The sequence below is a fragment of the Manis pentadactyla genome, chromosome 4, assembly GCF_030020395.1.
Source record: "Manis pentadactyla isolate mManPen7 chromosome 4, mManPen7.hap1, whole genome shotgun sequence".
Lineage (NCBI taxonomy): Eukaryota > Metazoa > Chordata > Mammalia > Pholidota > Manidae > Manis > Manis pentadactyla.
This window is the reverse complement of record NC_080022.1, coordinates 15919295-15947061: the sequence shown is the minus strand read 5'-3', so window position 1 is coordinate 15947061 and position 27767 is coordinate 15919295. Positions and strand designations below refer to the sequence as shown.

At 55.2% G+C, this 27767-nt stretch overlaps 1 protein-coding gene across 3 annotated transcripts in view; it reads left to right on the top strand.

The window, feature by feature from the left end:
* HSPG2 (heparan sulfate proteoglycan 2) overlaps positions 1-27767 on the top strand; it is a 98859-nt gene that overhangs the window by 16529 nt on the left and 54563 nt on the right. For all 3 annotated transcript variants that reach the window (XM_057499832.1, XM_057499833.1, XM_057499831.1), the window contains exons 2-9: positions 18475-18607; positions 19123-19167; positions 24683-24792; positions 24890-24948; positions 25230-25390; positions 26879-27007; positions 27273-27527; positions 27615-27734. In XM_057499832.1, the coding sequence (XP_057355815.1) occupies positions 18475-18607; positions 19123-19167; positions 24683-24792; positions 24890-24948; positions 25230-25390; positions 26879-27007; positions 27273-27527; positions 27615-27734 (1012 nt within the window). The remainder of the gene's footprint in view (positions 1-18474; positions 18608-19122; positions 19168-24682; positions 24793-24889; positions 24949-25229; positions 25391-26878; positions 27008-27272; positions 27528-27614; positions 27735-27767) is intronic.

Below are 27767 nucleotides of genomic sequence, written 5' to 3'. Positions count from 1 at the left end.
TGCCCTCCTCCCTCACCAGCTGGCATCGCTGGTCCATGAGTGCTGAGGATATTGAGACCCTGCAAGGAAATCTAATGTCTGAGATCGCACAGCCAGTCTAGAGGAATCAGAACTGGGACTGAAACACCTTACAAGCTTTTCTCCCATTCTGTTCCTTCCCGTGGGAGCTCCGAGGACAGTGGCCCCTGGGCACTTTGCTGAGAAGCTGAGTTGGAATCCGCCTTGCCACTTATTTCTTTCATGACCTTGGGGAAGCCTCCCTGAGGCTCATGCGCCTCATCTGGGGAATGGGGATAATTATACCTCTCTCCCAGGGCAGCTGCAGAAAGTTAGATAACTGGACTCCTGGCTATTTCCAGAACATTCCAAGGATACTCCTGCCTTGGGGCCTTAACAGCTGCTGTTCCCTGTGCCCAGCGTGCTCTTCCTCTGTGCAGCACCAGCTTCCTCCAGACCTCTGTCACCTTCCCTAATGACCAGTGTAAAATAGCAAGCCACACCCTGCTCGCCTCACCCTGCTCTATTTTTTTTAGCTCTTCTCACCACATGACACATAGTAGTTGATGGAGCAGCTGACAAGCAGAATGTCAGTTCCACAAAGGCAGAACGCATGCATACCTCAGAATTCCTGCTCACATAATAATTATTGGTATTTTCCCTTCTTCCCATCACTTCCCAACACCTGATAGCCACTGTTCACTGGGCCCTTGCTATGCACCAGGCCCTGTGCTAAGCGACTCACCTCTCAGCCCGGTGAATTTCGCAGAGTCCTGACTGCTTTGTCAGTTCCATGTCAGAGGTGAGGGGTGGGAGGTGCTATGGTGATTTGCCCAAAGCCACCAACTGGGAAGTGGCAGAGCCGGGTTCCCAACAAAGTTAATCCTACCCCAGAGCTCACCCTGTGCCACCTCCTTAGTTGGGTTACCGAGATCAGAGCCCTCACCCAGCTGGGGCTCAGAATCCACATTTAACAATATTGAATGGATCACATTTAGGGTGGCTCTTGATCTTTTTGGGGTGCCCTAGCAGCCCTCTCTTTTCTTCCTATGACTGGTCAGTTACAACTGCTCCCACTGCCCCAGAATGACAAGTATCCTTTGGCTGGGGAGCCCCAGAGGCCAACCTGAGATCCCAAGGGTGGGGCGGGGAGCACAGGAGGGGCCCAGGTCCAGAGCTGTCCCTGGGCTGTGTGAAGCCAAGCGGGACAGGATGTTCCCTCAGGCAGCAGGCATTTCTGGTCAGAGGTGGCAGGCGGCAGGCAGCGGGAGATTTACCATTTCCGGTAACCCAAGTCCCTGGGAGGTTGAGGCCTCCCTGCCAAGTACATGCACCCCTCGCTTCCCAGACCTTCCTGCCATTTCCTCAGCTGGGCCTGCCTGCGTGGAGCTTAGGACCAGTCAGAGGGACCAGCAGTATGTCCCAGAGGTTGAGACTGGGGTCTCAAACCCTGATCAGCCCCTGACAAAGACTCAGCCTAATGCCACCCTCCCAGAGTCCTCGTCTGTGTGACCCTGGGCCCAGCCTTGGGGAAGGAGGGAAGGAAGGTGACATCACGGAAGGAAAAGGAAAAGGACACCAAGTTAGGAGCCAGCACACCTGGATCCCGAGTCTGCCCCTGCCATCAGCTTGGGAGCCTTCCTCTTTTCTTAGAGCTGTCCTATCCCCTCCGGAACCTGGCACCGTTCGAAGTACTCTACATACACGGTCCAGCTTCTCCTTATAACAACACTTGGTGGAGAGTCACTAAAATGAAGCTCGAAGATGAAGTCTCCCAGTGGGCAGTGTCACAGGTGGGATTTGAGCTCAGGCTCTCCAACACTGGTTGGTCCACCTTGATATCCTTACTTCCTCTCTCTGGGCCTCAGTTTCCCTTTCTGTAAGTGAGGGTGTTGGGCTAGGTGACCCCTCCCAGCTTGACACCAGGAAGCCTTTGGAGCCTCTATAGGCAGGTTTCTCTGCAACCTTGTGAGGTGACCATTTTTACTCCCATTTTACAGATGAGGAACCAGGCCTAGAGAGGTCAAGTGATTTGCCCAGGTCTACAGAGCTAGGAAGTTGCCAGGCTAGAGTGTGTCCAGTCAGCGCCAAGTGATGTGGGGTGGCACGTGGCTGCCACACATGTCCTAGGATGGCTTTGATTTATTAATAAAATAAAAGTAGTGAACAAAGCTATGAACATGCTCCAGAATTTGAATACTTGTGCATCTAAACATCTCCCAAGCTGCCTCTGATGCCCGGAAGTGACCCAGGAATCCTTTGTTGAACTGTTTCTCTCTGTGTTTGCCTTAGAAAATATGGTCAGTCATAATTATGGGTATGCAAGAGTTCAGAGGCACGAGAGCCGCGTGGGCTGGAGTGAACTGGAAGGATTGGTACTTAGCCGGGAGTGGAGCCGAGGGGGCTGAGAAGGGGCTAGGGTGGGGCTGCAACCCCTGCCATTAGCCAGGAGAAACACAAGACCTCTCCTAGGACCCTGTTTGCACTCAGCCCTGCCCATCTACTGCCCCACCTCGGGGTCTCCAGACAAGGGCTCAGCCCAGGCTCCAGACAAGGCATGTTCGGCCTGCAGACCTTTGCTCCAGTCCTTCCACCCTCACCCCAGACTTTCCCAGTAACTGGGTAAATGGCTGCAGGGTGGGGCAGTGAGGCCTGTGTCCTGGCCAGTGGGCCCAGTGGAGCCAGGCACCCTGGATCTGAGCAGTTGGCAGCATGCGGACCGAGATGACCCCAGCCAGCCTGTTCCCAACCCCCTCCTGCTGTGGAGCCCTTGGCCCTGAGGCCCCAGCAGCTGTCAGCAGGACAGGGTGACAGAGGAGGGCCAGAGGTGACTTTTCAGCCTGCCCCTTCTCCCCCTGCTTGGGCCAGGCCCAGAACTCCTACCAGCTGTTGTCAGCAGCTGCTGAGCTTTGTTCCAGAGCCAGCACTGGGTAGGCCCCTCCTCCCAGGACATCTTCCCACCGTCCTTCATAGCTGCTGCCCCTGGGGAGGGGTTGGGGCTAATATAGGGACAGGGTCACATCCCTTAGTTCCTGACCCTACTAATGACATGAAGAAGTAGGAATTAATGTCCCTGTTCTTATGGAAGAGAAAACAGATCCAAAGAAGCCAAGTCATGTGTTTGAAGTCACAAAGCTACTGTGTGGCTGAATTCAGGCTCCCAGCTCCTGGCTCCCGGCTCCTGGCTCCCAGCTCAGTGTTGGCGCTGTAGCCTTTCTTTAGGGTGTGTTTGTGCAGGATGATAGAGGCTTCGGGGTCCCTAGGTTCGACTCCCAGCTTGACCACTTAGTCATTTTAGAACCCCAAGCAAACTCTCTAACCACTTGAAGTAGAACTCCCATTTTCTTGCTTGTAAAATAACAGTACCTACCTCTTAGGATTGTTGAGCAAATTAAATGAGATAATGAATGTAAACTGCTTAGCATAGTGGCTGGCATGTTCTCTGTACCCCAAATGAGATCTGGCAATATTATCATCAAAGAGTATTAGCCACCTGTGTACTCAGCACTGTGGGTGGTTCAATGGGGAGTTACAGACACATTCCATAGATATTTGTATCAATCAGATATTTATTTGGCACCTACTGTGTGCCAGGTGCTAGAAAAAGAGCAGTGACAGAACAGAAAATTCCCATCTTTGCTTACATTCTGTCCCACATGGTGGCTGGGGAAACAAGACTTCAGCTTAACCACAGAAGTCTCCAAGCACTTTTACACACTGGTATTATTATCCACATTTTGCAGATGAGAAAACTGGGGCTGAGCAGATCAGTGGCAGAGCAGGGGCCAGGACCCTATTCTTCTGAGGGTCTTGGGCAATGGCCCTGAGGGCTTCCTGGAGGAGGCAGCACTTGTGTTGCATCTTGCAGGGCCTCCTGGCCTGGCGGGAGAGGTTGGTACACAGTCTGGGCAGCAACAATATCAGGAAGGTTTTGCCGAGGTCAAGGCCTCTTGTTCCCCAGGGATGAGGCCCAGCCAGAGCTCTAAATACCACATGCAGCCCAGAATAGCCCCCATTGTCTTGGCTTGCAGCTGGGGAATGCAGGAGGATCCTGAGGGAGGCTGCTCCTAGAGGTGGGGAGCAGGAAGAGGTCTTTGGGCACTTCCCTATTTGGTATGTGTGGTGTTTCTGTGAAGACTTTTCCATTTGGCTCCTGCAGGAAGGCCCGCCTTTGTGGGAAGGGTGGAGCAGCTGCCCAAGCTCTGCGTGAGCAACGTGCTGAGGGGAGAGCCTGTTGGGGGTCCTCCCATGGAGCCGTGTGCCTGGGTGAAGGTGCTCCTGTGTGTGCCAGGGAGGTGTGTGCAGTGGCCCCCGGGGCCTCCCACTGTGGGTGGACCTTGCCAGGTCCCCTGCTCAGGGCCTCCTGGCACCCTGTCCTGCGCTGGCTATTTTGGGCATTGGCTGTGTTCAGGCTTGGGGATGCTGTCCAGACCAAGGATGCTGAGGGTGCTCCTGGATCACTGATCCCTGTAGCCTCTGCGCCTGCCTTCAGCCTCAAAGGGTCATGGTCATTGGGCTCCGAGGGGATGGTGGCCCCCCCAGCAAGGGCCTTTACCCTTGGGACATTCCTCACTCTCAGCATCAGGAATAGTTGTACTTCTTCTCAGCAACAGGTTTGTTTTTACCTCATGGGACACAGAATTCAAGGACTGGTCAGGTTTCCTTCCTCCCCTTGGCCACTGCAAAGCTCAGAGCCAGATGAGTTGTTACTTTCCCAGACCTCCAGAAATCGGCACATGCTTTCTGTCTAGTCGTCTCACTCCAGGCTCTGTCGCTCGTCCTTACCTAAGGTTTTCTTACGTATGTTTCGTTTCGTTTCATTAGGTGTACATCTTTCAAGTTGCTTTGAGCCTTTCTGGAACAAGGTGGTGGGGGAGGTATAAACATAAATGATGATGGTGATGAAGCTGACTATGCTTTGCTGAGCAGTTCCCTGCGGTCTGCTCCTTATGGCTTGGTTCCAGCTTTGGAATCCGCCTGGCTAGCACTGCCGTTTTGGGTGGCGGGAGTCAGAGCTGAGGATTTTAGAATCCTAACGTTTCAGGATTTCAATGTCCTAAAATGTCAAAATCAGAAGGAGCCTTTGGGATCATCTAAGTTGAGAGCTTTCAAACTTACTAAGCAATGAAACCCTTACTTCAATCAAAGTAATAGTATTTTGCTTAAAAACTATAGTATTTTGATAACTAACAGCAAACAGAGCAGTCATCATATGCTAGTGCTATTTGTAGTATTTTACGTTTTTGTTTAATCCTCACAACAACCCTATGAGGTAGATACTTTTAATATGAACGATCATGCCCATTTTGCAGATGAGGAAACAGAGGCATAGAAAGGTAAAGTGACTTGCTCACAGCTAGCCAGGAGCTGAACCAGACATATGTAGGAGGTCATAATATAAAATGGGAAAAGGTGGATTTGTTTTTACCGAATCAAGAATTTGGGGAAAGGGGCCCAAATTCTACTGTCCCTCCACCCCTACTTCCACCCCCTTACCCACTCTCTAAAGTGGCGCTGAGGCTGCTGAGAACAGAGGGAAACCGGTGATCTAGGCCTACGCCATCGTTTGACAGAGGGAGCCCGAGGCCCAGAGAGGGGAAGGGACTTTCCCAAGAGAGCGGGGTGAGCCCGAAGCCCCTTCTCAGTCCCCAATGGCCCACCCTGCTGCCTGGAAGAGCACCAGCTCCTCCCTCCCTCCACGCGCCCCCAGCAGCCCCCAGTCCGTCTCTGCACTAGGTGGCTAAACTCTCCCTTGAACACACAGCTTCCAACCTCTCCTTCAGACCGTCTGCATGGTCCTAGGGAACGAGGAGTGGCCAGGCCCCAGGCCACCTGCTCTGTCCCCCGCAACAGTGCCCTCCTCCTGAGACTCCAGGCTGTCGGGCAGGGAGGGAAGGGGCAGCTCCTGTCTGGGTTTTCTCAGACTCTGACAGGGTTTCACCCTGAGGAGAGAACATACCCCTCCTGCCACCAATTAGCCTGTCACCTGGCCTGTTTTCCTCCATCAGCTCTTTATTCCGTGGGGCCTTGGGGCTTTTCTGTCTTTGAGAACCCCCTTTTAGAACCCCTGTGGTGGTGGTGGGTCATATCTTACATCTAAAGCCTTACTTGGGGAGAGCTAGTTGGCAGCCAGCTGAGGGAAAGGCATACATTTGAGGTGGGTGTTCCCAAAATGTGTTCTGGAGAACCCAGTCCCATGAGCTCTGCACGAAGGAAGGGTTCCAAGTTAAGCAAGTTTGGGAAACACTAAATAGTTGCCCCCTTTCCTCGTCATGGCATTGAAGACATTTAGGGTTTACGGAACCAGCTTGGCGTTGTGTAACCAACCTTTCCCAGGTGTGTTTGTCTACAGGACCCACCCCCATACCTATTCCTGTCCAGAGTGACTGCAGCCTGGAACGGACATTAGTCGTGAGGAGAGGGGACAGAGGGCGCTTCAGGAGGAAGGGGCCTTCCCTCTCATTTCCAGCTCTGTGCCCGCAGGCCTGTCTTCCACCAGGGGCTCAGCCCTGCCTGCCCCTTCTTCCCCCCCAGGAAGCAGACAAGGAAGGCCCTGGGAGGCAGGGGGAGCTGGCCTCCCTGGCTGCAGCTGTTGCCATTCCAGCCTGTTTTTTCCTGTTGCTGATGCCCACGGGAGCAAGCGGGAATGGAGTCCCGAGGCCTGGCGGCCTGGCTGGCCTTGCGCAAGGCCCTGGAGCTAGAACTACGGTCTTGCTCGCCTCTGAGACCCCCGCCCACTCCTGAGGCAGCAAGCAGGTCTCACTCCTCAGTGCCAGGGCAGCTTTGCGCCCCCCTGAGGCGAGCCTCCTGGCTGGCAAGCCCCAGGCGTCAGAGACGGCAGGAGGAAGCTCAGGGAGTTCAGAGTTTGGAGCCGGGGGTCTGGCTTCAAGTCTTGGGTCCTCCAACTCTGTGACTGGGCAAGTCGCCTTTCTGAGACTCTGTCTCTTCATTTGTAAACTGCATCCGTTAATGAGTTTAACAAATATTATTGAGCATCTATTGCAAGGTACTTTTAGATGCTGGGGTTACAGCAGTGAGCAAAGTGGACATAGTCCCGGCCTTTGTGGCGCTGATGTTCCCGTGGGAGAAGCAGATGATATACAGATAAACACGTAAATATAATGTAGGATGTAGGCGGAGAGGTGCTATGAAACAGGGTAAGTGAAGTGACGGAACTATGACTCTAATAGTTTCTGGGCTTGAGATGTGGACAGGGCAGTTCTTTGTAAAAGTGACATTTGAGCAGAATGAGCATATCTAGGGGCAGCATCTCAGGCAGAGGACACAGCAAGTGAAAAGGCCCTGTGGTGGTTTGGTGTGTTTGAGAATTATTGAGATAAATGTGGCAGGAAGTGGGAGAGCACAGCAGGAGATGAGGTTGGAGAAGCATGTGTAGGTGTGCGCATGTGTGTAGGTAGGTCACCCAGACCTGGTTGGCCATGGTAAGGGCTTTTCTTCTAATCCTTTGGTGAATTGAGAACAATGGAAAGGCTTAACCTGGTAAGTTCAGGAAGCGGTCATAGTTATAAATGGGATCTCATTTCATCAAAAATTTGTGAAACATTCCTCACATCCTCCCATAGGCCTGGCAGTGTGCTAGGGGTTTCATTCATGAAAGCTGTGGGCAGTGACCCCTCCGGGCATGGGCAAGCCTGAGGAGTTGGTGTGGCCTGGAAGGCCACTGACATGCCAGCACTCCACGGCAGCAGGGCCATTTGGGAGCCAGAGAATCTGAGAACCAAGTTGGGCTGCAGGCAGGAGGCAGGCGCATGACCACTGCAGGCACTGTTGGCACCAGCAGAGCTCAGTGGATAATGTTCACCCCTGGGGACCTTCTTACTGGGCAGCCAGCCCGGAAGCTGTCCCCACTCACCACTGTCCACCACCTTGGCGGCACCTGGCACACGGTGGGGCGGGGTGGAGGTGTGGGGGGGCATTTCCTAGCAGCTTCCTGCTTTGTCCCTATAAGCTGGCAGACACTCACTCAGTGCCAGGGGAGGCTCATTCTTGGGGTGTCTGTGGAGCAGGAGGAGAGTGTGGGGACCCTGTGGGGGCTGGGAGAATTGGGCTCTGTGACTAGCACCATGACTAGCACAACCGACAGGCACTGCTCTTTAAGTGAAAAAGCCCCTTCAGGATTGGTCTGCATTGATCCTTTGCCCGCCGCACACCATGTCCCACAGCACCAAACTTCTGCCTGTCTCTCGGCTGTGCTCTGTGCTCTCCCACCTCTGGGTTCCACAGCATGCCCTTCTTTCTGCCTGGTGTACCCTCTCTCCCCCTTCTCCATCCCACGTAGGCAAAATCATCTCTCAGACCCAGCTGAATTGTCATTTGTCCTGGGAAACCTTCTCCAAACTCCCTCCCTGCTCACTGCATGAGGGGGCCCTCTTCTGGGCTCTCCCAGCTCCCATCCTCTGCAGAACTTCCCACACACTGCTTGATCATTCAGTTTAATGGTCTGTCTCCTCTAGGAACACAAGAGTTCTGTGTCTGTCTCCTTGCCAGTTTTATCCCCAGAGCCCAGCACATAGTAGGTACTCAGTAAATAAAGGTCAGAGTGACTTGAATTGCAACTTATGGGGCAGGTCTGATGGATTATCCTTTTTTTTACAGATGAGAAAGCTAAGGCCACCCAGCTAGAAAGTGGCCATGGCAGCCTGGAATCAGGTTGTCTGAGCAGTCTACCCACTACCCCACTGGCTGCATCTCTCAGAGACTTGGAGTAAAGCTCTCTTGCTTGGCCGTGGTGGGAACAGCCTAGTTTGGTACACATCCCAGTGACATTATAGGTACCATCAAGGCAGAGACTGTGCCAGGCCCACCTGGGAGAGGGCCAGACAGATTCAGAGTTCTTCAGCCATGCTTCGCACTCATTCCACTTGTCTCTCCCAACAGCTCCAGGAAGGAGGCAGACAAACATGGGTTTTGTACCATTTTATCACTGAGGGACTCGGGCCTAGAGGAATCATTATTCAATGGCAGAGTGTCTTAGGATGGACTTCAGGGATTGTGTGACCCAGTCCCCTCCTTCCCTTGGGGTGAGGTATTGTGGCCTTGGTTTTATCAATGGGGAACTGAGGCCCAGAGATTCTGGCACTTTATAGCTGTGTGATCTTGGGCAAGTCCTTACTTTCTGAACTTTGCTTTCTTCTCCTGTCAGAGGGGCTAATTCCTGCGTCAGGCTTGTTGGGCAAGTTCATTTAGTCTTTTAATTTATTAATAGATATTGAGTGCTTAGTATGTGTTTTTTGTTCCAAAGATGCAGCCATGATCAAAACGTGAAAATCACTGCCCTCCTAGTGCTTTCTTTCCTCTCGGCAGAGACAGCTGGTAGGGAGGCCTACCGCATAGAGGAGGGGTTCAGTACAGTTTGCTTGAAGGGAACGGTGTCCAGGGGCTCATCCAGGGCCGCAGGGTGAGTTCTGGGCAGAGCTGGAACAGTAAGCCCCAGACCCCAGCTTCCCACTTCCTTGGTCTCTGTTCCCACTTCCTTAGTGCTCCTGCAGAGCCCTGGCTGGAATGCAGCCCTTCCAGCTCCCAGGCCTTGGGGTCAGAAGCAGGATCCTGCTGGCTGCTATGCCTCTAAGCCAACAGATACAGGAGAGGGGACCCTGTTTTCCAACTGAATTCCCAGTGCCTTAGATGTGTGACCTTGAGAAGGTGACTTCACTTCTCTAAGCCTCTTTCCTCATCTGTAAAATGGGGGAGCCATCAGTATCGACCTTACGGGGCTGTGATAAGTTTCGTAAGGACCTTATCTGAGCACCTGCATGCAGTGAGCACGATGCACCATGGCCAGTCTCTTTAGATCATTGCTCTTCCTGGCCAACTGGCTGGAGAAGGTCCTGCTGCCTTGGGAGTCGAATGTGGGAAGCTGGCAGACCTCCCAAGTGGCACGGGCAGTGCAGGCATGCCAAAGGAGGCCGTGGCCACCTCCTTTCCGGGCCGGCGCCCCTCTCAGCCTGCCAGGGGATTAAAGGCCTTTTGGCCTTTGTGTCAGGCTCACCCACCCCTGGCAGTTTGCACAACAAACTGCTGCCCTGACAGATTCCTTCCCCCTTGCTGTCTGATGCCCATGGACAAGGCCATGGGCGGCCCGGGGGTGGGGCAGGGCAACTTGACCTTGTGTCTGGGGCCTGGTCTGTAACAGAGTGGGGAGCTCTTGTGTGGAGTGACCTGGAAGCCTGCATCATAGCGGAGTGAGAGGGAGAACTTGTCTGGGTTCGTGTCCCTCCCTGGAGATTTGCGGGCCATGGGTCACACCACCTGCTGGTTCCCCCACTGTGGACAGGGGAAGGGGCCCTGAAGCAGATGCTGGGAGGAGGCAGGTGGGCAGGCAGGGGCTCATTTGTCTCCTGCACCTTCGCTGTCTCTGGATTTTGATGGGGTGAGCTCACTCCAGCCCAGATGCCTGGAGCCGTGCCCTGGGCAGCTGTAGCCACTGTGGGGACCAGACTGTGATGCTCAGACCTTCCTGCCCAGCTGTGGGGGCGGTGGTGGACTCAGCCCCAGGCCTGGACCATGGTGGGGAGGAGGTGGGCGGGCTGCCCAACTCTTGTGAAGAATGTTTCTGGAGAAGCTCAAAGTCCCCTGGGCACACTAGAGCCAAGCCTCGGAACAGGCAGACAACCTGAGTGTTGGAACTAAGCTTGTTGTCGCCCCCCAGCCAGGGCCCCACCCAGCCTGCCAGCCCAGGGCCTGGGCAGCAGAGCCAGATTCCTCCCTTTATCCCAGACCTGGAGGCTGACCCTAAGCCTGACCCCTGCTCCACACTCCCAGGCATCACTTCTGGGCCACACCCACCCCTCCCCTCTACTCCGCACTGTCTGCATGATGCTAATGGTAACGCTTATCTAGAGTGTACTGTATACAAGGCACCATGTTGAGCACCTTATATGCTCTTAATCCCAGTTACGCAGACAACCCTCTCTGAGCCTCAGTTCCCTCACTTGCAAAAGGGAAGTAATAATACAGCTGAATCCCTTGGGGTCAGAGGTATTTTGAAATCCAGAAGTTTTCAAATTTGAGAAATGGCACATAGACACCTGGTGGCTGTGATGTGACATCCTCAGTGGAGTCTGGGGCAACAGCCCATAGTGAATCACGTTAATATTGCTGCAGCAAAATGTATGACTGCTCCCCCTAAGTGGGGGTGAATAGGTTATTAATAAATACCTTTCTATCAGTTCAGATCAGGACTTGGCACCAAATGAGCTTGCTCTAAACTTAAAATTTTTTTTAAATTTTAGTTTTCAGAGCTCTTTGGAGTTCCCTTATTGTGGATGAGGGGTGGTGACCATGTAGTCCATGCAGTGTTTAGGACAGGGGCTGGCATGGAGGAAGCCCTCAGTGGGTTCTGACTGTTCTTAACTGCTATCTCTTCACTGTCACCGTCCCACAGGTTTGGTTTTAACAGCATTAGAAACCTAGTTATCTGCACACGTGAGTTTTTCAAGGCCCACAAGCCTTAATTAATAACTCCTGTTAAAACTCCAAACCCTATACCCTGTATCTGTATCTGTGCCTCCCCTGTACCCCAGACCTTCTCTATCTTCTGTCCCCCTCCCTGATGGCTTGGCCTTTCCCTTCCATGTTGGGTTCTTCCCAGCCAGCCTTGGCCCACTCTGCATCCTCACCCAGTCCAGGAAAGGAACGTCCAGGCTCTCTGTTCCTTGTCCCCAAGGGTCTCTGTGGGACTTGGACCTGGAGTTCATATGCACCTTGGTCCTCACCAGGAGGACCTGGACACAGCCTAGCCTCAAGGAGTGGGTGTCTCCCAGAAGTCCCCCGCCTGTCTGCTACCCTGCTGCCTGGGTCACCCCCCACACCTGCTGCCGGTTGGGGGGCCACGCTGCCCACACCCCTGCCCCAAGCAGTTGTTCCCAGCACAGTAGAACAGTCCTCTGGCCTTGGCCTGGATGAGTCAGCTGCCCTCCCTTCTCTGACCAGGAACCTGTGGCGTCTGGAAAATCCCCCTCCCTGCTTGGCTCCTTCCTCTCTGGCTCAGGCCTGCCGTCTGGACCCTTCCTCCCAGGCCCTTCCAGCTGGCTCCAGTGCCTGCGTGAAGTACTGGGTTCCTCTGGGAGGAAGCCGGGCTCCCTCACAGCCAGAGATGGGCTGCATGTCAGGAAACTGGGCTCTATTTCTGCCTTTGACCTTGGAGCTGCCTGCGGCCCTCCTTGGGATGTAGGCACACGCTGCACAGGCTCCGGCTGCTGCCAGCTCAAGCACCTGTGGGCCATCCTGGGAGCTGGTCAGACTGGGGATGGGGCAGACCAGCCCTGGGCTTCCTGACCAGGCGTAGGCCTCACAGCCAGCCTGGGGGCCAGCCCCAGCCCTCCCTCCTTTCCTGGTCAGCAGGGGGCTGGGGTGGGGAGCCTGGAAGTTTGGGGCTCACCTGTGATCTTGGGCAAGTTACTTCTCTGGGACACAGTTCCCTGCTCTGTGAAAGGGGGCCGTTCACACCTGCTCGGCCATCTTAGGGGGTCCAGTGGCAGTGAGGTTAGGGAAATGCTCTGTAACCTCTGAAGTGCCGTGTGGTTGAGAGGCTTTGTGAGAGTGACTCTCAGTGACCTCTGGCAGCCCTGGCTCATCCCACAGCCCTGGTCACAGAGGCAATATGGCCCAGCAGTAAGAGCTTAGACACTGGGACCAGACCATGAGCATTCACATCCCAGCTATGTCACTGCTAGATCTTCACCCTGACTGCTCCATTTCCCCATCTTTATGGTGGGGCTGTTTAACACCTATAACCTAGGTTAACCCGTATAAAAATCCTTAAAGGAGTACTTGGTGCATAATGAGTCCTCAATAAATGTTAGATCTTTTTATTCCCCAAGTACACTGGTCTAAATTCAGGTTCCCTTCTATGGTCGAGTCTCAGGCTCCTTTGGGCTCTTTCTGGGAGCCTTTTGCAGTCTAGCTTGTCACCTCTCTCAGATGTGAAATACATCTGCTAGAATCTTTTGATCTTCAGCTTTTCACAGGTGAAGTCTCTGCTCTTGCTGGCTTGGCCCTCAGGGCTGCAGGCCCTGATGTGACCCAAGAGCCTCGGGCCCTGGGGAGGCACTGCAAGCAAGGCAGGCTGGCATGTGGACAGGCCCATTTCCCTGGAGCCCCTAGGGTGGAAGGGCGTCTGTCCAGGCCCCAACATGCTCTGGATTCTTTCTCCCCTGTCACTGCAGATATTTTTTTCCAAGTTAGAGCTCACTTTGTTTTTCTTGTGCAGTCCTGAGCCGCTCCCCTCACTCCACAGCTTTTTCCTCTCTGGACCTTGCTGACCACCAGGGTTCTTCTTTCCAGACTGCAGTGTCTAGGGGGTGCCAGGAATCTGGATACCCCATGCATGTCCCTCATGGCCTTGCTTGCATGGGGAGGGGGAGGGTGTGGCAATGACCCAGAGAGAGAGCCCTCTGCAGGTTGGGAGAATCTAAGCCTGCCTCACTAACCTCCTCTGGCCAGTGTCAGTGCCCCTGCGCCGGCCCTAGCCTCACACTCCCCTTAGGACCCACCCCTGACCCAGAGGGAACTTTGCCCTCTACCCAAAGCCAGAGACAGAGGGAGAACCCCTGGTAGGGGGTTGGTCTTGTGGCTCTTAACCACTGAGTGTTGGAGGCCCCTGAGCATGTCATACTCCAATCTTCTTGCCTGGAGTGGGGAGAGCCTAGCTCCGGGACTCTGAGAAGAGGCCCAGAAATCTGTATTTCTCACCAGGTTCTGGAGGTGCTAAAGCTTACTCCTGACTACAGACCCTGTGGGCATGGCCCAGAAGTCCACTGGCAACCCAGGACAGGGCTGAGCATTTGTCCAGAGGGAAAGGGTGGTGAGAGAAGGAACAGGAGTGGGATTTGCCCAAGGATTGTGGGGGGAAGGGGCTTTAGGCCATAGCAAGATGTGGGCAGCACAGACCTCACACAAGGCTTGGTAGCACTGCAAACGCTATGGCCAAATGACACCCAGCTTCTGCCTCCGGAGAGCTCCCAGCCTAGGGAGGGAGGTTGTGCATAGACTGCATGGGGGTGGGTGGTACCTCCAAAGTAAGTCATCTTCAGGAAGCAGCTAGAATTAATAGGTGATGACTTTTTTTTATATTAAATGAAACTTTATTTGAAAAATACTCTTAAGATTGTAATGCTATGCTTACTTGGATAAGGGAATTGTATCAGTTAAATAACAGTAGCTAAACCTAAAAGAGAGAAATCAAAATTAGCTCAAAGACAGAAACACCTGCAGAGCTGTGCCATGGCTGTGGGTGGTCAGGACCTGGCTGCCGCGAGCTGAGTCACACCTGCAGGTCACCCCTGGGCCCTGGGCCCTCACGGTGACATCCTCCTCCTTCTTGGAGGGGCCTGAAGATTCAGGGGATCCTGGGACAACTTGTGGCCTCCGTGGGCTGCAGGTGGAGCAATAGGAGCTGAAGAGCCACTTGGGAAAGGCTGCAGGTGGGCCTGGGCATCAGCCAGCATTTGTCTGATGCAGTCGCCTTCTCTTAGCTTCATGAGGTCTCTCTCAGTCTGCACGGCTGCTTCCCAGCTTTTCTGAGCCCTTTTCTCATGCAAGAGGAACTCCCTTTGGTAGAAGGACCTGACTCTCCAATTCTTTGCCCATGTCTTTGGCTATCTTGTTGTGCCGCTGGAGAATCTGAAACTTGGACTTCCAGTTTCTGCACAAGTTAGTCAGTTTCTTCTCAATTCCTGCACACCTCTTTTCCTCCTTAGCGATTTGGCTCTCAAGTTGCATGGTACTTCTTGGTGTAGTTCAAGCAGATTCTGGAGCTTCAGCTGAAGTAGTTGACTTTCCAGCTGTAGGATTTCACGCCTCAGAGATGTTTCCTCTGCCTGGAGGGCGGCTGTTCGTTTTCTCAGCTCTTCTTTGACTTGCTTCTGTTCCCTCAATGATCTGGCTCTCTCAGGGCTTTGAAGGGACACAGGCGAGTCAGCATCGTGCATGTGAGCCTTCAGTGCCACTTCTGACCCGGGGACAGCGTGTTTGCAGTTTCCGGCTTCCTGCTTCTGCTTGACTTCCAGGCTCCCACCGACCAGGCGATGTCTCGGGGGTGCAGGGGCTGCGTGGAGCAGGGTCCCAGCCACTGACGGTAGTCGGCTGACTCCCTCTTTCAGGTCCTCTTCCGCACGTGCATTCGACCGCAACAGTCCTTCCTGCTCCTCCTCCTTTTCCTTCGGCTTCTGCCTGCATCGTGCAATGTCCTGGGCAAGGACTTCTGCCCTTTCTGGAAAAGCAGTGTTTCCTTTCCAATTATCCAGCATTTTCTTCCCAAGTTGTTCTCCATCCTTCTGTGATGCCCTGAGGGTCGGTTTCTCATCAGTGGGCTTGGGAAGTGTAGGAGGCTGGCTCCCCCATCCCTTTGCCAGAAGGCACAGAGTGATCTGAAAGGACAGCCTCAGGTGTGTGGTCACCGCTGCCAAGCTCAGGCTTTGTAGGGTGGGAGGACTGGCCTCCCCCGCAGGTGACCTGCCGGTGTCATCGGTTGGAGTCGTTCATTCTGCAGTGTCACCACGGTTTCCAGGTACTTCTTGGCGGGCAGAACAGCTTCTGGCCTGAGCCTCGGTGCATCATGAATTCCATGCTCTCCTTACCATGAAAAGCATCTGCACACAACATGCCAGGGTCACCAAGGGGACTCCAGGAGTCCTGTTAGGGATCCACAGCGCTCAGCCATCACCAGGAGAGCCCCCCGCAGGCGCTCCAGGATCAGCTGTCACATGAGTCTGGCGGCAGGGAGCAGGCCCTCCATGGCTGCGCGTGCTCCACAGCTCTGCCTCTGAGTGCCGGTGTCTGTGGTCAGAGGGGACTGCTCAGAGTCCTGCAGAGTTCCCTCGCTAAGGTTAACAGGGGCCCTAAAATAGGGCAGGTCATTAGGTTGGGGAGGGGAGGCCAGCCAGGTCCTAGAGCACTGCTCTCCCTACCTGGCCCTGCAGCCAACCTGGGTGACAACACAGGGCCAGGCCAGGTCCCTTTCTGGGTGTGAGGGCCAGTCAGGGCAGAGGTGCTGGGCCACGGTCCAGCTGAGGCCCTATCTCTTGATTTTACATTTTCTTCTGCTTCAGGGATTTCCACTGCTGTCCACCAGGGTCCTGGCATCCCTCCCTCCTCGTGTTGGTCGCTGTGGGTGTCACGTGAACATGTTCCCAGCCACTGTTTATGGAATCCTGGGAACACACGTCAGGGCACCACAGCCATGCTGTCCGCTGCTCAGCTCAGTAGTGTTCTGGGTTTCAGTGGCACATGTCCCCAGAACGTGCGTGTGCCCATACGCCTCCCAGGCGTCCTTCAGGAAGGGGTGGTGGTCACACAGAGACAGCCCTGATGACGGCTTGGGCCAGCCATGGGCATGGTGATCCTGAGACTCTGACTGGGGTCGCTGCTGGAACCTCCACCTGGACGGAGTGGGGGTGGGTCAGGAAGCAAGTTCACGTTCACACCCCTACTCAGACAGTGTGTGAAGTTCGACTCAAGTGTCTGCAGTACAGGGATTGGGGAGGACCTGAACATGTGGTCCACAGCCTTACTCTGCTTGGTACCCCATGTGTGGGTGCCCTACAATGACACCAATATCATGGGCACCATGGAAATCCAGGTGATGACATTTTACCCATTCGTTTATTGAACATAGATGTTGAAAAAGTAGAGATGAATTAATCACAGCCACTGCCTTCAAGGTGCATCCATTCCAATGAAGGTAGCAACAATTACAGTGTGAGCCCAGGAGGGCCCAGAGCCCAGCCAGGGAGGGGGCAGAGGCGGCTGGGAAGGGTAAGGAGTCAGGACAGAGTCTCCCAGAGATTTCTTCTTTAGTCATTCTCATTGATATATAATTACATACAGTAAAATGTACCCATTTTAAGTGTACAGTTCAGTAATGAGAATGAGAAGTGTGTACCCAGGGAACCGCCACTCCAAAAGGTTCCCTTGCGCCCCTTCTCTGTCAGCCCCCCCTACCCCTGGTGCCAGGTAACTAGTGACCTTCCTGTTACTGTAGATTAGACTCCCTCCCAGAGTTGCACGTAAGTGGAGGCATATGGCGTGTAGCTGTCTTTCGTGTCTGGCTTCTTTCGCTCAGCATAGCGCATTTGAGGTTCATTCATGTTGCTGTGCATATCAGTAAATTGTTCCTTTTTACTACTGAGTAGTTAGAGGAGGTGATGTTTAGCTGAACTTTGGAGGATGGCTTGGAGTTAGCTGGATAAACAAAGAGAGGAAGGGCATTCCATCAGAGGGACCAGCGTGAGAAAAGGCCAGACGCTCAGTTACAGGCTGTGTGAGGTTGGGGGATGGGGTGGGAGAGGCGCTGGCCCGTCTCCTCACTTTTTCCTCCTCCACAGGCCTCTTTCCTGCTGCCACTACTTTGTCTAGCCAGTGAGGGCTGGGTTTGGTTTTCACAAGTGAGACCATTTCCTTCTGAGCAGTCTGGGCTCTGCAGAGAGGGCTGAGGCCAGGTCAGGGCCTGAGAGGCTCATGCCAGGCCAGTTGGGGCCGGATGTGAGTTACGCACCACAGCGGATCTGTGCACACTGTGCTTGGAGGCCCCTGGACTCCACTGGGTTTGTTTTCTTCTGAATTATCTAGTAAAACTCCTTTGGAAGCATCTTGATCTTGTCTAAGGGAAAGAGGCATTCATTACTCATACCAACACCTGAGCAAGGCAGGTGTTATGGCTGCTGGGGGCCCTTCTGCTCCCGCCCTTGGGGTACAGGGTCTCAGCAGCCCCTCTGGAATGGGAACCAGAGGTGGAGCTTGTGCTGGGCTTAGCATCAGCTTGAGGTCACAGAGTTGACACCATGCCTGTCCTGCCCCTGTTCGCCCCAGCTGCTGGGCTCCACCCACCATCTCTGGGTGCACAGAATGGCTTGTCAGTGTAACCACAAGTGCTGGAGCTAGTCCTCCAACGTGGCTGGAATGTGTTCCCTGTGGCCTGAAGATTTGGAGACCGGATTGATGCAGAAGGAGCTGGCCAAGATGGCCTCGGGGGAGCTGCTATTGGAGACATCCTCAGTTGACTCACCTTCGATTTCTGCCTCTGTCCCCCTTCTGTGCAGACCCTGGCCACCTTTCTACCTGCCCCTGTCCCCCATCTTGCCAGCCCAAGTCACCCTTTACCTGCCTGTGTTCCCCTGGCACTAACTCATGTCCTGGATGTACTTTGCCTTCTCCAAAGAAGGAGAGTCATCACTTACCAAAGTGATTTAATTCTATCATCTGTTTATTTGATAATTCATTCAGACCTGGTGGATTAGCAGAGTTGGGCTCTGAGGCCTACAGGGGCTAATGGGATTTGGGGAAATGAGTCAAAAACAGTGGTTCAGCCCCAGCCTGCCTCTTATTCAAACCATGTCTGACTGAACCACTGGAGGGCTTTGGGATGGGACTCAGGGTCCCATTTGAAGTGAGAGGAAGGGTCCCGAGCTTGGTAGGAGCTAGGGTAGGTGACACAGTTGGCTGTGTGGTCTCTTACAGGTAACTCACGGGCTGAGAGCGTATGATGGCTTGTCTCTGCCTGAGGACGCAGAGACGGTTACAGCGGGCCGGGCTGGCTGGAGCTATTCAGATCTTTCTGATGATGAGGACTTGCTGGCTGATGCCTCTGGAGGTAAGCAGAGGGTTCCGGTGGCTCGGAGTTAAGGGGATAAGTGTCCTTAAAGAGGCCCTAGGAAGCTAGCCCAAGGTGGGATGGGCCAAGAGCTGTATGCATCCTGAGCTCTGGTCCCAGCGACCCTAGGATCCTCCACTTAAAACTGCGTGGTCCTAGGCTGGTAGTTGCTCCTCTGTCACTGCACAAGGTGATCAGGACCAACAGGGAAGGTGGTAGGCAGTGCACAGTACAGGGCAGTTACTGCCCTCATTGCTGGAGGCCAGTCGGACCTGGCCGCTCCCACCCTAGCCAGCAGCACACAGTCGAGTCCCAGGGTTCTGGGGCCTTGGCCTATACCCTCTCGTGGAGGCTTCCAAGCTGACTTTTATAGGTCAGCCCTCCGTAGGCCGGGGGAAGAGATAACAGTTCTGTGTTCTCAAGACCTTCCCTACTTTGTGCCAGGTGCCCAGAGCAGGGCCTGACACTCACTAGGTGCTTTGTTGTTCCTACATAAGTCTGTCTTTTGCTTACAGACAGCCTGGGCAGCGGGGACGTGGGCAGCGGGGACTTCCAGATGGGTAAGTTGCTGAGAGCATCCCGCAGGTCCCCACCTTGCCCCCTGGGGAAGCCCAGGTCTACCTGGCAACAGAGACCCTAGCTCGGGGGCTGAGGGCCCCAAGGACTGCTTGGGTGTTGTGTGAGGCTGGTGCCATACCTGCTGAGTGACTGTTATCTGGACTGGTTCGCAAGGGATGGCCAGATTTGGGGGTTGCCAGTGCCACAGGGACAAAGCTCAGAGCTGTGGGCAGGAGGTACCCAGTTCTGAGGAAACTAAAAACCAGGTGCTTAGCCTTCAAAGAAAAATTCTCCTCGCCGCGCAGCTCAGCCATGGAGTCCTTCCCTAGAGCCCTTCCTGGGATGACCCTGCAGAGCTGGAGACCCCACAGGGGTGGACAGACAGAGAGGCCCTGGACATTCAGGCAGGCCCACAGAGCTGGCAGGGGTAGGTCAGCCTCACCCTGGACCTGGGAGGGAGCCCTGTCTTAGGTCAGGTCACCTGCTGGGGAGACAAGGGTTCCTGGGTGGGGGAAGGAGGGCTGGGCTTAGTGGAGGGGAAGGAGTCAAGTCTCTATCAGCTGCTCCCTTTGCCATCACTCCAAGTGCCCAGCTGGGGCCGGCTCAGTGCCCGGATTGGGGCTCAGAGTCCCTGTTTCCTTCCACCTCGGGATTCTGGGTAGAGGAGGAACTGCCCAGTGACAAGGCCTGGTGGCTCGTATTGCTCCTGCGCCCCTGTCTGAGAGCCGGCACTGAGCACCCTGTGGTCAGGGCCAAGATGGAGCTTGGCTCAGGCTGATCACTGGGTGACGCCGCTGCATCTAGAGCTGCCCACACTGGCAGGCCCAGGGCCAGTCTGGCCTGGCCTCTCCCAGCCTGGGGTCATTTCCCTTTGGCTGGCATATCAGGAGCATCAAATGCCAGACAGTGGTGCTCTATCTGGGCAAGTACAGGCAGGAGGGATGGCCTCTGGGTGGCCTGGTCCTGACTGTGAGCTCCCAGCACTTGAGATTCAGACAGCCTGAAGCTTTTCCACGTGCAGGGCTCTACAGGGTCCAGGATGCCTGGGAGCTGGGGGGCTTGGGGGCTGCGAGTGGGTGTCAGGTGGGCCCCATATACACACCCCATGCCCTAGAATAAATCCCTGGGAGCTGCCTCTTGCTAAGCCAGGCCTGCCTTCTGAGGCCCTGGTCCTGTCCATGTTGTCCATTTGGAAAATGAGGCTGCCCACTGCCGTAGCTCTGAGTAATCCTTGCCAGCCCACCTCCCCATCCCCCTGCCCCCCACAGAAGCCACTGTGAGGGCAGGAGAGGCCAGAGGTGGGGAAGGGGTGGGGGTTGGGGAGCAGCAGCCGGGAAGGGCCTGAGAGCAGGGTGGGGGCCTTTCCTGTGAGTGGGGCCAATCTGTGGGAAGATGCAGGGCCTTAGACCCTCCTGGCCCAAGCCCTGGCACTGGCCCACTGCCCTTGGGGCAGGACCAGGCAGCTGGGCTGAACCTGAGCTACGGAGGCAGCAGGTGTGTCTCTGATTCCCAGGGTCTCAGTGTGCCCACTGCAGCCTTGCCCAGGGGCAGTCCTGCACTGCTAAGCAAGGGCCATCCTGACGATGGTGGGGCCAGCCTGGCTCTGCCTCTTGCCTGGGCGCTGGCCCAACCCCAGACCCTGGAATCGAGCCCCAGAATGGCACCTACCCTACCCTCTTCCTTCAGGTGGGCTGTGGCTCCCACAGGCTCTGCCCTAGCCCTGCCCCTCTCTCTGGTGTGCCAGCCCCCTCCCCTGGTTCACAGCCCCCTGCTCTGCCTCCCGTCCCTGGGACCCCGTTCCTCACCCAGTTTCCTTCCATCTTCTGACCTGTCTTCCCCTCTCGGGTCTTCCCTGCACCCACCCTGTCTCTGTCTGTCCTGCCCGCCTCCTGCCCCGCCTTTCCTCTGTGTCTCTCTCTGGGCCTCATCCCTCTGGGGCCTTCTCCCTGTCCCTGGCCTGCTGTCTCTGCCTCTGTGTCTGCTTGTCATCCCCTTTCTCCCTTCTGCCTTTGTCTTGTCTTTTCCATCTCTCATTCTCCCCTGACTTTCTGGGTCTCTGTCTCTGGGTCTCTGTCTCTGTCTCCCTGTTGTCTGTCTGTCTTTCTCCCCATGTCTATCTCTCCCCATGGTTCTCTCCCCCACCTTTGCCGTCTCTGTCCCTTCTCGCCTCCCTCTGCTGCCCCTCTGCGGGCCCTGCGCGGCCCCCAGGCCACCCTCCTGGGGCTGGCATGATGGTCTTGGGGCCTGGTGAGGAGTGTCCTCTCAGTCAGTGACCCGGCATCCCTCCCATCCTCTCTTCCGGCTCGTCCTTCCCTCTCCTTTCTCCCTCCCCTCTTCCTCCTCAGCCTGCACTTTGTCACACAGGAGGCTCAGAGGTACCTCCCTGCAGGGTCTGGGCACCAGGCCCACCCGCCACTGCCTGGCCCCAAATAGCCCCACCTTCTCCCTAGCCCCCGCCCAGGATGCAGCCAAGCCCCATCTGGCCACAGTGGTTCTAAACAGTGGGGGGCCCTGGTGTTCTCTCCCATAGCATGCTGGTTTGGCTGGGATGGGTGCAGTAGCCCTTGGGCAGCAAAGCTGTGGAGGTGATATGTATCCATCTCAGGACTGGCTGATCTTGCACCCATCCCAGGGCCCCAGCGGCACCCGGGGCTCGGGTGAGGGGCCTGGGTGTGTGTGGGAGGAGTTTGTTGAGGAGGAACTAGGCAGAGGGAGTTGGTGAGGTAGCCTGCTGCAAGGTGGGGAGGAGGTCAGGCGTGTATTCCAAACCCCTGCCTGGGCGCAGGCAGCTCTGGACCTCTGTCCCTCCACCTCTAGCTCCAAGGGAGCTCTCCACACAGGGTCAGGATGAGGGCCAGAGGGAGAGAGCTGGCCAGGGAAGGCACCCAGAGAACGCCTCACTCCCAGGCAGCACCACGCTCTGCCAGCACCCTAGCTCGGGGATCTGGTTCCTGAAACAGATGTGGCCTCACCTTCTGCCCCAGCCCTCAGGCACTGGCTGCAGGGACGCAGCTCAGGGTGGAAGGGGGAGGTGCTCACCCTGACCTGCCCCTGGTCTGGCAGCAGGCAGAGGGTGGGGTCAGGCTAGAAGTCTGTGCCCTTCCCAGGCCCTAGTAGAAAAGGGCTTTGTGGGGCCAGGTCCCCTCCCCCAGGAGCGGGCACATTCCTGGGCAGAGGCCCGGCCTCCTCGCCCGCGCGAGGCTGTGGGGCTGAGGCCAGGGGCTGGAGTGGGGGGACTCTCAATGGGCCTCTGTGCCTGCTCACAAGGGGCCTCTGTGGCTGAGCTCAGGGCCTGCACAGCCCCACCCGCCTGGCACCCTGGAGCCCAGCCCTCACGGTCCCCGTAGTTCAGAGTGGGCAGTGCTGCCTCACAAGCACCCTCTCTTGGGGTAGGAGCCCCCTCTCCTGCACCTAGCTCAGCTCTCCCACCCTCACCCTGCAGTGCTTGCTTAGCTGGCGCCACCGAGGGAGAGGGTCCTGGCTCGGGGGGCATGGGCACCTGTGAGGCTGACAGAGTGAAATGCAAGGAGGACAGGCTTTGTGGGCAGGCCTAGCCGATGCCACTCCCTGCTCTGCCACCTACACGACAGTCGTCTCTCCCCTCTCTGAGCCCTCTTCTGCCTCAGGGACTCTGCAGCTGCTGTTCTCTCTGCCTGGAATGCTCTTCCCCTTGGCTCCTCTCGGACATGCACCCCCATTGACGAGGGTCTTCACTGGCTACTCTGGGGAAGTAGCAGACCGCCCCCCCCCTCGTGCCCTCCCTGAGCCCTCATTTTTTCCGTACTCTATGTATTCTTTGCTCATTGATTTCCTTTCTCTCCCGCTAGAAAGTGATGGGGACAGGAACTGTCATTTGTGGAGTTGACTATTATATCTCCTGCCCCTAGAACACTGCCTAGTGTGCAGTAGGCCTTCAATATAGATTTGGCCTATTAAAGCTAACCTACACAGCCCCAAGGATGCACCAGACAGTTAGAAGTACTTCACATTTGTTAAGTCACTTAATCCTCGCAGCAGCCCTCTGGGGTAAGCACTACAATCCCCATTTTTCAGATGAGGAAGCTGAGGTTCAGAAAGGTTAAGTAATTTCCTTGAGGTCACACTGCTCTAAGTGGCAATTTTATTCCAGAGGCTAAGCCTTTACTCACTAAGCTACACCGATCTCATGTAGTAATAGCTCATATTATACCATACCCTGTTCTGAGCACTTGTACATATTTAAACTCATTTATAACTCATTAACTTAGCACTTATAATTTACTCCTAAATTCATGAACATTGTAAGATTTGATACATAAAAAAACCTTGTATATGATAGGTGCTCAAGAAGTGATGTGTGTGTGTACACCAGTCTTTGTATGCCACAGATACATGATATAGATTGATTCAGCATCTATTATGTGTCATACTCAGTTCTAAGTACTGTGTGTGTGTGGGTACATGTACATATGATGTTTTTACAACTCATACTAACTCATATAACTTCTATATGAACTCATGGACACTGTCAGATTTAATGTGTATAAAATGTCTTATATATAATAGGTACTTAAGAAACAGTAGTTTGTATGTGTGTGCTCACACTAATCTGATGTGAATTCATTCAGCCATCACTGACCAGGCACCTACTATGTGCTGAGCATTGCACAGCACTGGTGGTACAGGGATGAGTGAGATCCACGGTTCCTCCCTTCCCCAAGTTCAGAGTCTAGAAAGGTGACAACAGCTCGGAGTCTCTTACACTTGTTCCGTGCCGGGTGCTGCACCTAGTGCTCTGGGAGGTGGTGCCTGTGAGCACGGTATCATCTATTCCCTCCAGAAACCCAGGATGGTGAATGTAGTTGATTCCACATTTGACAGAGGAGGAGACAGAAACTCGGAGAGGTGTGGTCAGTGCCTGAGCTGAGGCCTCAGAACTGTGATTTTTACTTTAATGCTCTACAGTCCGTATGTAAGTAGGCAGTTTCTACGCAGCGTGGGGTGGAAAGTGCTCTGATGAGGAAAGCAGAGGGTCTGGGGGAGACCAGAGGAGGGGTCTCTAACCCAGCCAGGGTCGGGGAGAAAGGCAGTTCAGGTAGTCTTCTTGGGGGAAGACTGAGTGGAGCCCTGGGCCGAGTAGGAACTGGTCAAGGAAGAGTGGGTTCAGTCATTCGTGAGTAATCCCTGTGCCAGCCAGTCCAGCCTGCTCTGGAAGCCACTTCTTGTCCAGCCTTCCTCTGAGCCGCTGGGGGTCTCCTCTTCTGCACCATCACTTGGTTTCTGGATCGGACTTCTTTCCCTGTTAGTCAAAGCCCTCACTCAAGGGTAGGCTCCAGCTTTGACCTTGGGCAGGCCTCCCAGGTCTGCTGTAACATGTGCTCATATGGGCAGTGCCGGGCATAGCTGTGAGCACATAGGTGTCTGCCTGGGCGAGAGGCTTCTGGGGACTGTGCTGCCATGTCTACCACTGACCAGTTTCCTGAGGCCACCACATGCCAGGCTGGGCCCCTCACAGTGACACTCCCCTCCTTTCTGCAGTTTATTTCCGGGCCCTGGTAAATTTCACTCACTCCATCGACTACGGCCCTCGGCTGGAGGACGCAAACTCTGAGGCATTCCGAGAGGTGTCTGAGGCTGTGGTAGACACGGTGAGGTGAAGGGGCTTCGGGGACCCCGAGTGTGGCAGGGCAGGACTGGGGATGGGGTGAAGGTGTCTGGAGGCTGATGGTGCTTGTCCCTCCCCAGCTGGAGTCAGAGTACTTGAAGATTCCAGGAGATCAGGTTGTCAGTGTGGTGTTCATCAAGTAAGAAGGGTCCCCTGGGGGCTGGTGAGGGGCTGGGAGGAACCTGGGGGAGCTACAAGGGTGGGGAGAAGCCTGGGTACCAGGAGGGGAGGCAGGAGAGGCCTGATGGGGAGAATCTCTATTTGTGGGGGAGAATTTGGACCTTCAGTTTCTCTGCTTGGGGTCTAGGGGCAGGGCAAGAGTCTGGAGATCTGGCCTGAGCATCAGGCAGGGGCTAAGGGAGAAGCTGAGAGCTTGGGCATCTTCCCCACCCCGTTTCCCTGCCCCATCCTCATCCCTAGGGAGCTGGATGGCTGGGTCTTCGTGGAGCTGGATGTGGGCTCTGAAGGGAATGCGGACGGGGCTCAGATTCAGGAGGTGCTGCACACAGTCATCTCCAGCGGCTCCATTGCCTCCTATATCACCTCTCCCCGGGGATTTCAGTTCCGACGCCTGGGCACAGGTGAGGCCATCCTGGGGCCTGGGGGCATATCCTCTGGTTTCTCAGACTCATGTAGGTCCCCTTTGAATATCCACATGATGGGATCTCCTAGCTTGGGGCTTGTATCCCACTGGAGACAGGGAGCTCACTATCTCATGAGTCTTCCCTATGCTATCTGGGCTTGTGTTAAGCATAATCTGTTTTCTTTAACATGTCCTCATTAGATTTAATTTATGCTTTCTCTCTCTAGACCTCTATACATTGACAATAGGTAATAATTCCTTTCTTCGTAGTACTTTTGGATGCAAAACACTTTAATGTTTAACAAAACCCAACAAATGTTTACTGAGCACAGACTATATGCTAGGCTCTCAGTATCTCCACCATTCTGCTTTTGCAGCAATTCCCGGGTTATTGTAGAGATAGGGGTCCTGAGGCCCAGAAAGGAAAAGTGGTTTGTCCAAATTCTTATAGGCAGATAATGGAAAAGCGAGAATTTACACCAAAAGCTGTGTCTGTGCCAGTCTTGCCAGAGCCTATGATAAGATGAGAAATAAGTTCAGAGAGAATAGGAAGCTGGCCCAAAGTCAAACAGTTGTTAGATACAAAGGCCCGGCCTTCATACTCTGTGTGGGCCTGGGTTCCTTTTTGCTGCACTCCCTAAGTCTTGTCTTCTCCAGGCCAGACCGTCCTAGGTCGTTCCTCACAGGCTTTGGCTCTCAGCTCCATCTCCATCTCAGTCCCTCTCCCTGGAAGGCTCCAGCATGTCCCCATCCCTGGCTCAGTGGAAGCCAGAACTGAGCAGACTCTTTCCCCATCATGGTGTAGGGAATCACCTCCCTCGTTCTGCACATAAAACCTCAGTTAATGCACCCAAGATCGGGTTTCTCTCTGGGCATCCCCAGACCCAGGTCTGAAGATTGCTGGGGATCCAGTTCTTTCCTCCCGATTTTTCAGTGAGTCTTCCCAGCCAGGGATGATGGGATGGGCTTGGCTGAGTCCTGCAGTCCACAGCAACCAGGTCCCAGGTGGGATGGTTGCTGATCACACCTTCCTTTACAGCACAGACACCCCCGTCCCCTCTGGGCACTGTGGTGGCCACAGTGACACCAGGTGAGAGTTTAACCAGCCAGGTATCTGGAGAAGCTAATGGATAGGGGGGAAGGAAGAATGAGGACCAGGTGGCTGGGCATGGCCCATAAGCCACCCCTTCTCTCCTTCCTCTTCATCCTTCCTGGGCCAGGTTGCGGCCTGCATGCATGTGATGTGGTTGCATGCGTATAGCATGTTAACTTGCGTAGGGTCTGTGTAAGGGATGGGTGAGGCTCCTGCCGCATGGCCCATGGTCCATGACCCGTGTGTGCAGTGATGTGTCCACCACATGCCCCTTTCCCCCACTGCAAGATGCCAAGTAACTGCCACAGGGCACGAAAACCTACCCACAGCCACGCAGAGCTTGTGCTGTCCACAGCCCCTTCCGCCGACCTCTGACCCCCTCCAACCCCGCAGTGCCCCAGTTCCCAAGGGTCTGCACCGAGGCCGAGTTTGCCTGCCACAGTCACAACGAGTGCGTGGCCCTGGAGTATCGCTGCGACCGGAGGCCTGACTGCAGGGACATGTCTGATGAGCTCAATTGTGGTAAGGGACTGTCCAGGGGCAGAAGTGGCCTGCAGATGCCGGGCCAGGGCCAGGGCACACGTGGGCCCCCAAGTCAATCTGCAGTTGTGAGGGTCTGGCACAGGCAGAGGGGTCTGAGGGAGGTGGTCAGGGACACAGGGAAGGTGATAATCGGGTCAGGGCTGGCAGCACCGGGTGTGGTGGGAGGTACGGGGAGGGCCTGGGGGGTGGGGGTGGGGTGAGGAGCCACCCTCTCTTGCCAATGCCAGGTGGGCTCTGTCCACAGAGGAGCCAGTCCCAGAGCTCACCTCCATGCCACCCTCGCTGGTGGAGACATCACCTTTACTGCCCCGGCTGGAGACAACCACCGTGGAGCGGTTTGCAGTCACTCTCACTCCCCAGCCTCTGCTCCCTGGCACCGGCAGGCCTGTGCCCTGTGGGCCTCATGAGGCTGCATGCCACAGTGGGCACTGCATTCCCAGAGACTATGTCTGTGATGGGCAGGATGACTGCAAGGATGGCAGTGATGAGCTGGATTGTGGTGAGGAGCAGGCGGGGTGCAGTGGGCTCAAGGGCAGGGGGAGCGGCCAGGGCAGGGCCACAGCTGAACCCTGCTCGGCCCACCCAGGCCCCACCCCGCCCTGTGAGCCCAACGAGTTCCCCTGTGGGAATGGACACTGTGCCCTCAAGCTGTGGCACTGCGATGGCGACTTTGACTGTGAGGACCGCACTGATGAGGCCAACTGCCGTGAGTGTCCCGGGTCCATGTGGCCCCCGCCCA